Below are 16,698 nucleotides of genomic sequence, written 5' to 3'. Positions count from 1 at the left end.
TGCAGCTATGTTTTGGTATTAAGTGGAAGAATGTATATTATTTTTTTCTTTAAACCTCATATCTTGGAAGCTCTCTTTTGTTGGTTGACTTCCGTCTAGTGCATGCAGCCTCCTTGTCCTTGGCCTCTTTCAGGACTTTTTTTTTTTTATTGCCACTGTATTCTAACTGTCCCTTTGCCTTCTCTCTTTCATTTTTTTCCCTTTTCCCTCCTCTCTTTTTCTTCTACTACTACCTTTTTCTGCAAAAAACTGCCTCTATCCCTCATTGAACTGTCTCTGATTGCACACACAACTTCACCGCATCACCAAACAAATCCACACTACACTGTATGCCGACACCCTCATTTAGCAAGGAACCTGAGGATCCAACAGATCCTGCAGCCTGTGGACCCTCAGGCCATCCCAGGTTTGGTGAGAACACACATGGACTCTGAGGGAGACAAGGAGGGCCAGCTGGCCTCAGCCTCCCAACTCTCCCAACCCTCTGAGCTCACGCAGGCCTCCTCTACAGGTAACCCACCCAGAGGAGCTGAACACCTGGGAAGGCTTTGCTGGGCGAGTCCCAAGCTGTAGGCCTCACAGGGTTGAGGATCAGGGTGTCTCCATTCCCCAGTGTGGCTGCTGCTGTTCTGTTTTTGTATGTGTTTGTCTGCGACAGAAGGAGCCACCTCTCCCAACTAACCCACCTGTTGTTCATAATCATGTCTGATTTGTTACATTTTTGTCGCATTGCTTTTTTTTTCTTTCTTGGAATGTCATAATTTTGTGTTAAATCTCTTAATTTGCTATTCAGAGTTGCTGGGGGGAACATAGTGTTCTTCAACCACATCCCAGTGCACCTCATAACCCCCTTGTGGTTTATTTTGGTTTTGTTCTGCTTTGTTCTTTTGTGTTCTGCTGTATTCTCTCTCATGTGTCTAATTACTTTACTGTTATTTCCCTGCCATCTATCCCTCGTTGTTCCGTACCCCCCCCCCCCTGGTTTGAACGTAGCCCTTGCCCACACGTCCGCCCGACACGAGGCAGTGAGAGTCTGGTTGGAGTCCATGTCTGGAGGTAGCACGGACTTAAAAGGGATCATGTCATCCCGTCTTAGACTCGTCCTCTATCTGTCTATCGGCTGGCCTTTTCTTGGAGCATGAAGGAACGCATACAGAGACCAGTTAACTCACAAGCATGCATGCTGTAAGGCTGTTGCTCTCAAGAGTTCTGCTCTCTTGGGGTCAAATTCCACTTCCCAAACTCTCATCTTACCCTTTTAACTTAACCAAAATATGTATTTTCTTATGACTCCCATATTATATTGTACTTTTTATACAATGTATCCAAGCGAGATGAGCCATAAGGCTTAAAAACACCACAGTCTGTCTTGCCTTTTTGGGTAATGGGTGAAGTATTTCCATTACAATTATTATCTTTTTTTTAGACTAACCCATAAATGGCAGTTGCACAAAGTTCAGATATTGAGGCTGTAGAGGTATTATATTTATTTTTAATAGCATCACTGAATGCAATGAATGTCCCACACAATACATTTGGATTCATATGCAGCGTTTGCACTCTGGGTTAAAAGCTAAGACCCATTAGAATCTGATGTAAATGGACTGTTCTTATATAGCGCTGATGTCCTTTCAGTATGCCTGCCTGTGTGCACCCACACGGAAAAAGGGCCTATCTAGTGCATATAGAAGTGATGGCTAATGTATTATTGTATTAAAACTGCATGAATTAATTGTGTGGGTCACTTCTGCATTTCAGTTTTTTGTTAGAAAACATAGTCTCTCCCACCAAATGTTGTCTAAATGTGGGATTATTGCTCGTCACTTAACCAATGTCATTAACATTTGGGTTGGGCTTTTGCTTGGTTTAAATGTTATCCATTTGCTCATTTAAAAATGGATAGCTGCATGGATCTATTCACTAATTCTACTCTGTGCCCAGCCTTTGTTCACGTTGTTTGACTGACTTATATTATTTCATGTATGATTTTCTTGCCACAAAACTTTTCTTAAAGCTGTCCTCAGAACAAAAATGGATTTTGGCTTTGAAGTCTCTTCATCCTTTTCCAACCTTTTACACATTTTCCTATAAACGCGCTCCACTCTTCAAAACTGGATTTGATGTATTTTTTCATTATCAATCTTTGAACTCCGGTGCTCTTTTTTTTAAGTTCTTTTTTTTAAACATTTAGCCTGAAGCAAGATTTTATGAGACATTTTCAGTTGAGGTTAGGAAGTCTGGCTTGTCTGAACAGAGACTTGTTTGTGGCCAGTTGACTCACTTTTTTTGTCATTTATTTGTCACGCCAGAGCCCTGTGAGGACGGAGATCTGGAAGCAGAAGCAGACAGTCCGGATATAGAGCCTGGTACAGAGATGGACCAGGGTGAGCGGTCATAATAGAACTAATAATAACGAGTCCATCACTTATTTTCAGGACATTTTATGGTTCACAAATAACTGCCTCATTGCAACAAGAAGGAACATTTTTCAGAAAGAATAGCAATTATTAATGTTATATAGCTGTGTAGCCATTCAATATTTCATAATGTTGTTTTGGAATTCCAGATGACATCCCTTCAGATGCAGAAGCTGAGGCTCATTTGCATCAGTCAGGGCGTGGCGAAGAGCTTCCCGAGGAAGACAAGAAATCAGAAAGGCTGAGGATGTCCTCCAGTATTGGTACATGTCCCTCATAATAATCCTCTAAATTGATCACTTAGAAATATTTTTACATAACCGGTAACACTTTGTCGTTTGTGTATTCAGAACCATCCAGCATCAGCCCTATGCAGAAAGAAGATGTTCTTTCCCCCCTCAGACCATCTCCAGAGCCTGAATCACAGGTGAGATAGTATAGAGATAGAAGAAGTATTCAGATCCTTTACTCAATTAAAAATACTAACAGCACACTGTAAAAAAAATACTCTGTTACAAGTACAGGTTTGTCATGAAGAATGTTACTTATCCGTAAAAAAGTTATCGCTTTTTCTGACATTTCTTACACTTTTCCAATGTTTTGGTTGCTTTGTTGATGTTTTTTTCCAAAATTATTTGATATTTTTATTGTTGACATTTTCAGCTTATTTCGAAGGCCCATTTTTTGTGATGAAAAACCTGATAATGGGTCAAATTTGACCCGAGGATAACATGAGGGTTAAATAACGTATGCAATTATCAGGAAAATGTAGTTCACGTATTAGATGTAGAAGTACTTGATGCATGGAAAGCCCCCACATTTTAGAAACTGGAAACTACGAATACAGTTCTGTCCATCAACTCAGTGTTTTAATGTCTAGCATTTTAAGCTGTACTTGTAGTTGGGTACTTTTAATTTACAATAAACATCGCATTTTATGAACTACATGTGTTTTGTGTGCAAAAAATCTCAATTTGTAACTAAAGAAGTCAGATTACTGGAGTACATAGTGGCATGGAAATAAAAGACTTACTAAAATACAAGTATCTCAAATTTGTACTCAAGTACATGTACTTAGTTGCATTTCATCACTGTCCCAAGGTATGTGATGCTAGTTTTGACTAAATCTTGATCTTCTCTGTTTTATTTTCCAGATAAGTCTGGTGATGTCTCCTGGCACCCGCTTCTTCCCAGAACCGTTCATACCAGAGGAAAGGACGGCTGAGAGGACATCCCCCTCTCCAGCCGCCAAGAGTCCTTTGTCCCCTTTGCCTGCATCAGTCCGCGATCTTTCCTCTGTCCCTTTCCCCACTCTTGCTGCCTCCCCTGTCAATGCCTCATATCTCCCAAGTTCACTCACCAAATCATCACCAGCCATCGAGTCACCCGTCAGATCCCCTGTCAAGTCCCCTGTTGGCGCCCCAATCTGCTCCCAGCCCACCCCCTTACCGGAGACTTGCACACCTATATCTCCTGTCTACCCTCACCGCTCTATTTGCCCTCTCACAGGCAACCCCCTCTCCCCAATCTGTGCTCGGCCTTTGCTCTGCCAGGAGCCCGCTTCACCCCTCGCCTCTGACTCTCCGGTCAGAACTCAGCCTGTCCCTGCAGTCACTTCCACGCCCATGACCAACACAGACAAGGGCCCGTCCGAGCCTCCAAATTCTGTAGAGTCCTCAACAGAGGAAACTCCATCTAAAAAGACAGATATCATTGAGGAATTTTGGTTAAAGAGTGCCGAGATCAGAAAGAGCCTCGGTTTGACTCCTCTGGACCGCAGTAGTAAGATCTTAGAAAGGAGTGTTGTCACGGCTCCAGCGCAGGACTCCACCCCTGCTAAGACACAGTCTCCAGATGTGTTGGAGGAACAGAAGCCTGCCTTCACTGGCCGCACTGTCATCCGCAGACTCAACATAACTCTTGAGGGTCAGGTCATTACCCCCATTGCTCTTACGGAGCCCAAGAGTAACGGCTCCGATAAGAGGGACCTGAGCAACAGCTCTGGCCTGGGGTTGAACGGGAGCATGGCCACGAGCCAGACAGCAAACAGTGACAGCTTTAACACGTCCGACTCCACCATGCTCACCCCGCCCTCCAGCCCGCCGCCACCTGTGCCTGCTAATCAGTCTCCTGCTGTGTTCCGGCAGCAGAGACACCAGGTGTCTTGGAGCAACGGGATAGAAAAACCTCTACCTGAGCGTGCCAAAGAGCCAGCAAAAGTCAAGAGTCCTGTTCCTGCACCGAGGACCCAGCTGAGCCCCGTGTCCGCACCCAAACCCGCACGCAGGAAAGTCTCCTCACCCCAGGCAGATCAAGAAACAACTCCAGTGGTTGTCATGAGGGAGAAGAAGAAGCCACGGCCGCAGGAGGTGAGGAAGTCGTTTGTGGAGACGGTGGAGGAGATTCCGTTTGCCGATGACGTGGAAGAGACCTATGATGAGCGGACACCAGAAACGAGCATGAACAGCTACTATACTCCACCCACCAGCAAGCCCAGCAGATACAGACCTCCCCTACATCTGGCTCTAGCCATGGAAAATGGTAAACCAAATATACATGTCAACCAGGTCTCTAGGACCGAGAGGGCAACTCAGTTCTCCCCAGAGGCCAAAGAGATCGCTGAGGAGAGAATGAAGGCCCGAGAAAAGTCAGTCAAGAGCCAGGCTCTGAAAGACGCCATGGCCAAGCAGCTCAACAAAATGAAGGAATCTGACATAGACAAGGGTGCCTTACCTAAAACGGCCTGGAGCGTAACTCCAGATGCGGTTGGAAAAAGTAAAAAGTCAGCCGGGTCTCCGAAGACATCAGCCGTGAAAGCTCTGGAGTCAAAGAAGGCCGACATTTTACCCGAGCGTTTCTTCAGCAGCAACAAGAGTCTGGACAGCTCGGTGGCTTCGTCAGACGGCTCCTCTACGAGCAAGAGCAAGAAACGAAGTTCCCTCTTCTCGCCGCGTAAGAACAAGAAGGAGAAAAAGGCCAAGAACGACAGCAGCAGGCTCTCCGGCACAGACGAGACACCGCCAAAACACAAGTCGCTGTGGAAGGCCGTCTTCTCAGGGTACAAGAAGGACAAAAAGAAGAAGGATGATAAATCATCTCCGAGCACGCCGTCCTCCAGTTCCACCACTCAGGACTCTGGGAAGAAGAAAACCTCACCATCATCAGGTAAGAAGGGTGACCCAGGGCCATTTGAAATGTGATACTTGTTAATACATCTTGAGTGAAAAAACCTGTCTCTGTTGTTTGTTACAGACTTGAAATCCCGCAGAAACCTGAGCTTCTCTGAGGAATCCGACCTGTCCTGTGATGATGTTCTGGAGAGGTCCTCCCAGAAGTCAAAGGCAGATGTGAGTAACAGTAGACACAATTCAAAACGTCACAGCTTCACCCCGAGGTATTTACACATGCATAGCCTCGCGAAGCCAGCCTGAGTTCATCACTGAGAAGTTAGCTTGCAACACAGCCGCTGACCATCTGGAACCACCTGGAATGTCATAGAATAGTATGTTGAAAAAAAAAAAGTGATAAAAAGTCATAGTATAGTCATAGTATAGTATGTTGAAAAGGTGATTAAAAAGTCAAAGTATAGTATGCTGAAAAAAGTGATAAAAATCCCTGGTATAGTATGTTAAAAAAAAAAAAAAAGTAATATTATCGTATGTTGCAGCCAGCTTGTGAGAATTCTTAACCTTTTGAGCAGCAGCATCTCTGCACTGTAGATATGGGGAAGCATGATATTATATCTTTCATCTCTGATTTATTCAGAAGCCGATGCACCCTCACTTTTTCTAGTTTGAAAATTGCAGGGCAATTTATGTTTTTTTTTTTGTTTGTTTTTGTATTGCCATCTCAATATCAACTGGTGAAGTAAACACATCCCGAAAGGCACATTTTTTATATTAGTAGAAATAATAAAATATCAGCTGAAAACTGCTTTAAAATTAAGCTGTTTTTATATCCAGTTTAAAGTTCAATAAAAAAAAAAATGTTGGAGATTATTTCCTTTTATTTGTTTTAAATTCAACAAGCAATTTGTTGGAGTACTGAGTACAGTTTAATATATGTTTATTTATCGCGAGTAATATCGTTGTCAATGTCGCGATTTCTTTTAGCAGTGTTATATCTCATTTTGCATATTTTCCTCATATCGTGCAGCCCTAGTGTAAAGAACAACAACACGAGCATGTCTTTACCTGCCTGGTGAGCCTGTCACCAGACTGAATGGAAATACTTCTGGGGACAGGCTCAGCGAGGCTAGACGTCACATCCATTGCATCCTTTTCTGTTTTACTACCTTTGAAAAAAATAAAATAAAACCCACTTTTCCCTTTAAATAATTTCTTCCACTCCCAGCAGCACACGGACATCTTTGACCTAATATCAGGCATGCACATGGAAGCGATTAAGGAGGAGAAACTGGAGAAGGAGAGGAGGAGGGAGTTGAAGGAAAGGAAGAGGGTGAAAGAGAGGCATAAAGAAAGAGAGCGGGGAAAAGAGGTTGATCGAGAAAAGGAGAAAAACGAGGAGGAGGTATTGTGCAGATGGGCGTTAAATGATTTTGAATTTCACCTAAACATAATTTTTTTACATGTATAAAGATAATATTCTACTTAAGTTAAGTTCACAAATCTTGCATGAATATGTAATACTTTATTCATCCCATTTTAAAGTAGTGTTGGAATAAAGAGCGTACTTGCCCTCATGTGATCTCAGAGCAAAGCCTGCAACCAAATGATGATTTCAAAAAACAACGTATCTTCATGTTCTCCAGCACCACAAAATGACATGTTAAATGCACATCATAATGATATCCATTAGCAAAATTACTCAATGAGTGAATTCTTCAAAAGGCTGGATTCATGAAATATGCAGGTGGCATATTAGCACTATGCCGAAATCCAGCGCACAATACCCATGTTTCTATCACATGAGTTTTTTTATTTGAATCCATTTACATTCATTAAGCTGAAATTCAAAATGATCGTCTCCGCTGCTGCTCTCTGTGCGTGCGTGTGTGCGTGCGTGTGTGTGTGTGTGTGTGTGTGTGTCTGGTGGTTTAGATAGACAGTCGAGGTCAGGGCCAGAGGCATGAATTTAAAAACCATTGTAAACCCATTTAAAAAAAAAAAGACAAAAACTTGCCGCCATTTTGTTTTCTTCATTTCAACGACATATATATATGAAGAATTGACTTTTTTATTTTTTATTCTTCAATCAATATTGATCTGAATTTGGACTTCCTGCAGCTCCAGTAACAGGAGGTTAAAGCTGCATCATGCCTGCCAGGCCGTGCCTAATTCAATAAGAGCCCACAGGGTTGAAGTAGACTAGTCTCTAGTGACTGTTGTAGTTTCTGTGAGTGTAGCTTCTTTGAGTGTATTAGATATTTTTCCGTAGAAATGACTGTGGGCCAAAAATAACCGATCTGTTTTACTGATTTATGGTTTGACGGGTCTCTAGAGTCCGTGGTCTTAGAATCCGGAAAACCAATTTTCTTACAATGTGATTTGTAATTGACTCATTCCTGATTAACAGAGATGTATAAAATGTCCCTGCACCTTGCCATTGTTGTGTTGGTGTGAGATTATTAACATTGCCTGTTTTGATTGTACCAGCTAAGTTATTACTTTTTAGTTTTGTTTTATGTTGACCAATTTAACATAATCATTAACCCATTTAAACATATCATCTGTATCATGTTTGTTTCCTCCCCTGTTTTTTTGTTTTTTTTGTTTTGTCTTCCCCAAGTCTGTTTATGTCCCTCACGCACTGGCGTTCAAGAGATCGTACGCCACAAAGGTAGTATTACATTCCCATTGATAACACCCCCCCCCCCCCCATCGCATGTGCCAGTTTACTGTCATAACACCTCATGGGCATCTGGCCTTAAACTAACCGTCCTCTCTGGAAGCATGTGACAGTTGGACCGCAGCGCACTCACTCACTGCTGGATCTCCACTCTGTTCAAATGTGACTTTTCCAATGGCGCTCACTTTTCTGGTCACACTGATACCTCTGCATCTCGCGATATCAAGGGCTGCTCCTCTCTGACTGGTATTATATTAACCTGCCTGTCACTGCGGTACTGTTTTTACTCCAGTCTGGATACTGGAATAACTTTTTCCTTCAGTGCTACTCTCTCTTTCTCCTGATTCACGCCAACTTTTTATGTCCTCAAAAGTCAGCTAAGGGGTGAAGACCCCTGCTTATTCCCATACTGTATTGCCTATTATTATGGAAGATTTTTTAAATGAGGAGGATCATAAATGTGAGAGCTGCAGTGTTGATATGTGCGTGTCACATTGTGGTCTAAGTTGTTTTAGGTAAGCGTACTTTGAGATTGCAATGCCTAGAAAAGCCTGTAGATAGAGTGAAGTTTTGAAATATCCCAAGCTAGTCAATGTTATCCCTTCACCTTCCACAATATCTAATAAGAATTTCCCCCCCTCCTCTCCTGTTCAGTTATTCTGAAGGGCCAGGACCTCACGGAGTCAGCTACACATATTAGCGGCGAGTGATAGAGACTTCGCTGACCCATGTTTCTGTTATTACACCAGAAAACCTACACGGAGGAAGAGCTGAATGCCAAGCTGACGCGAAGGGTCCAGAAAGCTGCCCGACGACAAGCCAAGCAGGAGGAACTCAAGAGGCTGCACAGAGCCCAGGTAACTGGCTTTTCCTCCATCACCACTGGGAGAAGGACATTGGTGGTTTGGAGTGAAATGTCACTTCAACTAATGGATGGAGGGCCATGCATTCATGTCCTCTTCTGGGTCAATTGTTGTTAGGGCTGGGTATCGTCCAAAACATTTTCAGTACCAATACCGTGACTTTAATACCCGTTTCTAAAACAATACTTTTTCTATACCAATTTATTAAAACAAAAATGACACTTATATTTTAATATATTTTTCAGCTCCTACTACGCGAGTAACATAGTTTTTCCTGCCTGTCTCTACAACGTGTAACATAAGACGGCCAATCACCAACATTGTTAGAACTTGGTAGAAGCATACTGCGAGCTTATTGGCTTACTGACTCGGATGAGATTTACCCATATTATTAGGCATTGAAATCAGTTATCGAATGATGAGGCATTTTTCAATACTCAATATTTTAGAGGCAATTTGGTCGGTGCCAAAAAAGGATTGAATTCAATACCCAGTCCTAATTGGGATAGTTTGGTGATCCAACTAACGTTTACCTTTTGAACCATCATCAAGACAAATTCTTTTGTTTTCAGGTCGTTTCTGTTGAAAGTAGGTTGCATGCATTCTTTTGTGTTGGTTAACTTACCCTTGATTTCCACCGGTTGCGGAACAGCTGCGAATCCGCTCCAGAACGGCAACAGAGTCATTAGGTTTCCATTAAAGTCAATGTGTGTATTTCCACTGCGTTCTGACTCCGGAGCAGATACGTAGAGCTCCTATATTTGCCGGATGCCGGAGAGCTCACGGCAGATCATATTTCCCTGCACTTTGAACACCTTGAACACGTCATAATTGGCGTAGACAGACTTCAAGTTTGAGTTTCTATTTATAGAACCTACATCCTGTTATATCGCACGGTTATACGGGAATTTACGAGATCTCGTGAGTCCTCGTGACTTCAGCTGTCAGTCACGGCCGCAGCCGTTCCGCAACATATCCGGACCTGGTGGGTATTGAAGGACGGGGGAGCACGGAGATGTGGTTATGGTGTTTGGGTGCGGAGAAGCTCTTTCAAACACTCAGACAAGGGGTGTTTTCATTCAACCATTGCTGATGTTAACCATGTCAAACTGTTTAAAAATGAAATGGGACACACACACATGTCTGTAGTGGTACATTTGACTAGGTAACATTAGTGTTGTCACAGTTACTCAGTGCTGTCCTGTTGTTTTTGTTTTTACCGGACCATATGGCCACTCTAATGTGACTCAACCCTTTTGGATTGTGACCAAATTCATCCTCGGACCAGGAAATCCACTGTGATTGATGTTGTAACTCTGCAGTCAGGCTTCCAGTCCACTGACTCAGCACTAATCCACAGCTAAGGTCTCTGCTCCTGGAGCTGTGGTTTGCTGGCCTGAATTTTGCTTCCTTTTAGTGGCTATTTGCAGAACCCAAACCATGCTTCTTGTTTCTTGCTGCATGGCCCTCATACAGTTCAACACTGACAGAGGAAGTAAGAGTTCAAATAGAAAAAATAAGCTATTTCTGATTACTTTTTATACATTGCTCATTCCTAACCCATACATCACACTACTCACATGTCATTAATCAAATCCTACTCAATTATGTTCACCTTAAATATTCAGCATCATGGGCCACATATGCATCTACTGCATACTGCATCTAACCAACAGGAAGAATTATCTGTATATTACACACGCTTGGTTGTCTCCTTTAGCGTTATATAACACGCGCTTGGTTGTCTCCTTTAGCGGCATATAACACGCGCTTGGTTGTCTCCTTTGGTGTCATATAACACACGCTTGGTTGTCTCCTTTAGCGTTATATAACACGCGCTTGGTTGTCTCCTTTAGCGTCATATAACACATGCTTGGTTGTCTCCTTTAGCGTCATATAACACATGCTTGGTCGTCTCCTTTAGCGTCATATAACACACGCTTGGTCGTCTCCTTTAGCGTCATATAACACACGCTTGGTCGTCTCCTTTAGCGTTATATAACACATGCTTGGTCGTCTCCTTTAGCGTTATATAACACACGCTTGGTCGTCTCCTTTAGCGTTATATAACACATGCTTGGTCGTCTCCTTTAGCGTCATATAACACATACTTGGTTGTCTCCTTTAGCGTCATATAACACATGCTTGGTCGGACTATTGGCGTCCCTTTTGACGCTGTCAAGTTAAGGAAAAGGTTGGGGGTGGGCTTACGGTTCCGTGACTCGTGAGACTAACGGGCTGGTTAAAGAAGAAAACGGCTTCCCTGACACACAGCAATAACGGCACAGTTAAGGACACATGCGGGACACAAACTCCGCTCTCCTTGGTGAAAGTCCTGTGTTTGACCCATTCACCACACACACCGAAGGGTGCCTTTTTTGTTGAATCAGACGCGGACAGCCACTGTCCAAACGTCCACATTTAACGCGTTCGTGGCATATTAGGTGCTTTGGGGTCCTTCTGTGAGTTGTTTTGGGGTAAAATGGTTATTTTTACCATAAGGGACTTGTATAGGTAATTCAAAGACATGCAAAGCCCATTTGAACTGGTTTTACATGGGTCATTCAAATATAAATATGTCCTTAAGATTAATAAATTGGTTACGTTTTTTCTTATAGCTTTAGTAGTTTAAAAGTAGGTGGATGTAGTAGTAGCCTGTAGTAGTAACCTGACTCTGGGGCCTTGGCCTCCAGTAACAGAGCCCTTAACAAGGGGTATTCATTGACAGATCCTCCGTCTCTTTTAGACTTGCCACCGATCCAGTGATTACGATTGAGTACTTTCCACTGGCAAGTGATTTCAGTTGAAATGCTTGTGTAAAACCCAACCAACCCCGTCAGACACCACCTACCAAGAACCTGGGTCTGTCCCAGGTTTCCTCCTAAAAGAGAGTTTTTCCTCGCCACTGTCACAGTGTTGCTTGCTCTGGAGGGAACTACTAGAGCTGTTGGGTCCTATAGAGTGTGGTCTAGACCTACTCAATCTGTAAAGTGTCTTGAGATAATTCTTGTTATGATTTTATGCTGTGAATAAAAGTGAATTGAATTAAAAATGTTGGTTACTTGGGCGTCCAAGGTTATGGTGGACCAGGCTACATGCCCCTCTATCACTGCCCCGATGCACTACCATCAACAAGTGCAGTGTGGTGTGGGTGAAAGAGAAGAAGCTATACATATTAATAAATAATAATATTTGAAATAATATTTGACCATCAAAGCAGGCTCACATTCACGTACACATCAATACAGTGGCAATTAGCCATGCTCTGGCTGCACCTTGAGACATTTATTTTTAATGAGGGTAAATTGTTTGAAGTAACCTCTGCTGCCACCTTCCTTAGAACATTTGTGGCACAAATCAGTTGTAATTAATAGTGGATGTTATTATTCTGTGCACACACTTGAGATAACCCAAGTTTTTGAAATGCACTGTGTGTATGGTATGCCACTAATAATAATGTGACTCTCTAACCTCCTTGCCCGCTTCAGATCATCCAGAGACAGTTGGAGCAGGTGGAGGAGAAACAGAGGCAGCTGGAAGAGAGAGGCGTAGCTGTGGAGAAAGCTTTGAGAGGAGAAGCAGGTAACAACTTGTCACTTAAACCATCATACACTTTTTTTTCTTTTTTGTTTTTCTTTTTAAATCAATCTGGCCATCGCATGCCGCATAGTGTATCAGTAACTGCAGATAGACGTAATGCAGTAAATTAAAGTGTGCGGTAACTTATTTTTAACATTATGCTGGTGATATACTGTACGTATGACAATTAAATCTTGTTTTTGTGTCGGCGCTGGCTCTGTGAGACCATGTTTCATCTTTATATGATACGTGTTCAGCCTTATCTAGAGCTTTTACAAGAATAGTTATACTATCAATGTTGATTAGGATGATGGAACCAAGAAACCGCATTATCTCAGAAAAGCTGTCCCTCTGCAATCATTTATATATTGTGTTGAAATCACAGTCTTGCATTTACAGTTTATCTAAAGCATATTACAGCACGATTTGTGTGCAGAAAGACACATTTGTTTCTTTAAAGTAATAAACCCAAATAAGTCTAGACAAGGGACTATCACAGACAATATATTTCCGAGATGAAGAATGCATTATTTGTTTGGCTCTTTATTGGATACAGTGTTAAAAGCGTAAATAGTGCTCCGCAGCAATAACACATTTACATGATGGGAGTTTTGTATGCGAGTATGGCACTGAGGTTGTCCTTTATAGAGCTGACAGTGTATTTAATCCTCATTTACTTAATGATGATGCTAACAGAAGCTTTTATAATGCAAATGCATGCACGTAGATGCATGGCACATTTTAAATTCCGGGATTTTCCCACCAACCGAATAACCAATTACTTTTCCCATCAGCTGTGTCTCCAGCCAATTGTTTGATTTTAACTTGTTTACTACTCTACTCTCTTAAAGGATTGTATAAAGGTACTTATACATTACCCAAACAGCACAAAAGAAGATCAGGTATTAGATTCACTGTAGTTTTTATTTTTTATATATTTTTTATTAATGACATGTGACACTGTTATGTAGGCTCCATCTGTGGTGACACACTGCAACAGTTCTCCATCTCCAACATGTCGTCCGTTCATAACTTGTCCTCCATCGCCAGTCGGAGCTGCATGCAGATCAGGAGAATGTGTGTCCCGACATAGATTTGTGTTTGCTCATTCTGGATGTGTTTTGTCTCCTTCACTGCCTCTCAACGAGGAGAGTTTCTGTACACTGATTGAGACTCCGATCACGTTACATTTTACAGATGCAATCCAAATGCAAGAAATCCAATATAAATTGGTTTTCAGGCTGACAACATCATTACATTATTTTCTGTAAATGTCTGCTGTAACTGATCGACTTGATACAGAGGTTTGTTGAGACTGATCTATTATACAGTACTTTTTTTTTTTTATTGTGAGTAACAACAATCCAGAGATGTTTGTGACAGTTGTACTCAAAGATCAGCTGTCATCATCATCAGTCTGAAATGATTAGGTATTAAATCATCACTTTATTGTAATTGAACATTGGTGGATTTGAACAAACTACAACTTTGTCAAATTAGATGCACACAAAAAAAAAAACCTCAGCACACAACACATTACACACGGCTTTGTGTGATATTAAGCAGACTGAGCCAGTAAACAGCAATACAGCAAATCTATGTTGTAGCCTCTTATTATTTTGGAAAAATGCCTTGTTCGTACAGATGGACTCTCTTTGTTCTGAGTGTTGCTGCAGTGTGTATGTGTGCGATTGCGCGTGTAAGAACGTGTTTGCAAGAACATGCATGACTTGCTGTTATTGGATAATTTGTGTGTGTGCCCAGTTTGGGGCTTTGTGAAATAACTCCTACTCTCTAATATATCCCTGTCATTGTAGACTATTGGGGAGATTCTAATTACAGTGAAATCCTGGACTTGCATCTGGGCGGTATGTATTTCAAATCTGTCGCTTTAAATTAACCTAATGGCTAACCCAGTCTGTCCTCCTCTCCTGTCCCCTCCTGTTTTTATTTTTTTACAACTTGAGCTTTGTGCCCCTCATATCTACCTTGAATGGCTGGCTTTTTTTTAGCCTCATTGCAATACGTTCTGCTCCTATAACCCCACCTCCCTCTCCCTCCACCCTCACTAGGTTCCTAGTTCAGACGCTCTTTACATCAAACAGAGATCAGACACTTGGCCTCATGCTGTCCTCTTAAGATTGTCTTTGATCGCCATAAACTCATAAATATTGAATAAATGAATACCGTATGCAACTTGTATTTGTCACTCATCAGCACGCACGCTGTACAACACAAACTTCAGTAGAGAGGCAAACGCATATTTCAGAGTCAGAAATCAAAAACAGCTATATTGATTCTGGCAGTCACAGAAACGCTGGTCATGTGCTGAGGATCAGTCCGGCAGAAACAACAAAACAAAAATAGAAACACAATGACACTTAAAAAAAAAAAAAGCACTGGCAGTGTTGACTGTGGCAATTCATACTACATACAGAACGTGCTCTTTAAATATTGCCTCCTTTGCAGCAATGTTGCAGCATGATAGTAGAGAAATACTTTTTCTGATTCTGATTTAGAGTTTAAAACTGCTGATATTCAGTATTGTTCTTGTTGTCTTGTTGTAAATCCTATGAAAAGACCAAAACCAGCCATATCTAAGTATATAACTAACTTACCAATAACTAAGTATTGGCTGTGCAAATTTAGGCCTGATATAGTTTATTCCTCTGGGACGTAGAGCTCCATTGTTGTCTAAAAACTATTAAAAACACATAAATGAGGTAGAGACCCCGACCGATAAAGGAGTTTTTAAGGCCGATACCAATACGAATATTTGGTTATTAAATATGCCGATATATCGGCTGATATATATTTAAAAAAAAAACACAAAACATAAACAGATTTCCCTGACATTAGTTACTTGTAGTTCTCACTAAAATAACATGATCATTTGTTTTATTGTCACAACAAAACAGAGGAACATCAAAATATATATTAAAGTTCTGATAAAAAAAAAAAATGTACAAAAAATACAAACTTAAGATATGAAACTTAAAGTTCTTTGAAAAAAAAAAAAACAACATTAACAAAGAAAATAATCAGTGTTGCAACAGGGACTCTGTAGCGCGCCCTCTGGTGGACAGTCCGTTTTCATTAGAATCAGAATTACGTTAAATGAATTATGATGTGATTTTGATGAATGAGTATTTCATTATAAATGCCGATACCGATAATATCGGCCCGCGGGTATATCGGTCGGGCTATTGTAAAAATAGTCCCCAATAAATGCTCTAGTTACATCTGCTTAAAACTACTTTTGTTGTATCATATCATAGATGAAGAAGAGGCACATGAACATACAAAGGGGACACATCTTGCAGTGTACACACATTTATATACACAGACCCCACCCCTACACACATACACTGTGATACAAGTACTGTATAACCTGTATAACTGACTCATACTAAACTGCTGGCATGGCTCTTAGCTTCCCCTCCGAGCTTTCTGTGCTGCTGTAGTTCTGTCCTGTAGTCGCAGCAGTGGTTCCCCTGACTTTCTCATACCTGCTCAGTTGCATAACATTCGAGATTGTGTGTGTGCGTGTGGTGTGTTCTAATAGGCAATGTTGCAACCACTGACCCGTAGCTTCAATGTCCACACTGTGATTAGCCAGCAGTAGTAGTGTTCACCGTATCTGGGTGAGATGTCTCGTGTGGTATCTGTCGTTATCTTGTAGACTGTGGCCTTGTTTGAATATGAGTAGCATGCATCTTTTCCTCCTCAAGGCTGCTGGGAAGTCAGCAGGCTGGGTTTGCTTCACGGCTATTTAATGTCCGTAGAATCCCTCAACATGGAGTGAGGAAAAAGGTGCATTTCCACATATTTGAGCATGGCCTGTTGTCTAGCTGGTTGCTGTCACTCATCAGACAGGAGATTGCGTGGAGTTTTGACATAAAAATGAACCTACCAGCGCTTTCCAGGGTACCCATGTGGGCTTAAAGGTGCCCTTCTACACAAAATCGTTTATACTTGCATTTTTTTGAAATATGTTAGGTCCATTTGTGTTTGTGTTATGTCGCAAATGT

General features: G+C 41.7%; 1 protein-coding gene across 15 annotated transcripts in view; it reads left to right on the top strand.

Annotated features, from left to right (window-relative positions):
* The window catches only part of mical3a (microtubule associated monooxygenase, calponin and LIM domain containing 3a), a 192,945-nt gene that overhangs the window by 165,757 nt on the left and 10,490 nt on the right, over positions 1 to 16,698 (top strand). For 10 of the 15 annotated variants that reach the window (XM_032524012.1, XM_032524011.1, XM_032524010.1 and 7 more), the window contains 13 exons: positions 350 to 511; positions 994 to 1,056; positions 2,310 to 2,384; positions 2,567 to 2,680; positions 2,768 to 2,844; positions 3,572 to 5,582; positions 5,670 to 5,764; positions 6,771 to 6,947; positions 8,166 to 8,216; positions 8,975 to 9,082; positions 12,577 to 12,670; positions 13,519 to 13,569; positions 14,485 to 14,535. In XM_032524012.1, coding sequence (XP_032379903.1) covers positions 350 to 511; positions 994 to 1,056; positions 2,310 to 2,384; positions 2,567 to 2,680; positions 2,768 to 2,844; positions 3,572 to 5,582; positions 5,670 to 5,764; positions 6,771 to 6,947; positions 8,166 to 8,216; positions 8,975 to 9,082; positions 12,577 to 12,670; positions 13,519 to 13,569; positions 14,485 to 14,535 — 3,129 coding nt within the window. The remainder of the gene's footprint in view (positions 1 to 349; positions 512 to 993; positions 1,057 to 2,309; positions 2,385 to 2,566; positions 2,681 to 2,767; positions 2,845 to 3,571; positions 5,583 to 5,669; positions 5,765 to 6,770; positions 6,948 to 8,165; positions 8,217 to 8,974; positions 9,083 to 12,576; positions 12,671 to 13,518; positions 13,570 to 14,484; positions 14,536 to 16,698) is intronic. The other 5 variants (XM_032524025.1, XM_032524024.1, XM_032524022.1 and 2 more) reach the window with 5 other exon arrangements.

This window comes from Etheostoma spectabile, chromosome 8 (assembly GCF_008692095.1).
Source record: "Etheostoma spectabile isolate EspeVRDwgs_2016 chromosome 8, UIUC_Espe_1.0, whole genome shotgun sequence".
NCBI classification, from domain to species: domain Eukaryota; kingdom Metazoa; phylum Chordata; class Actinopteri; order Perciformes; family Percidae; genus Etheostoma; species Etheostoma spectabile.
Note: the sequence above shows the minus strand (reverse complement) of the source record. Positions and strands in the feature narration are given on the sequence as shown.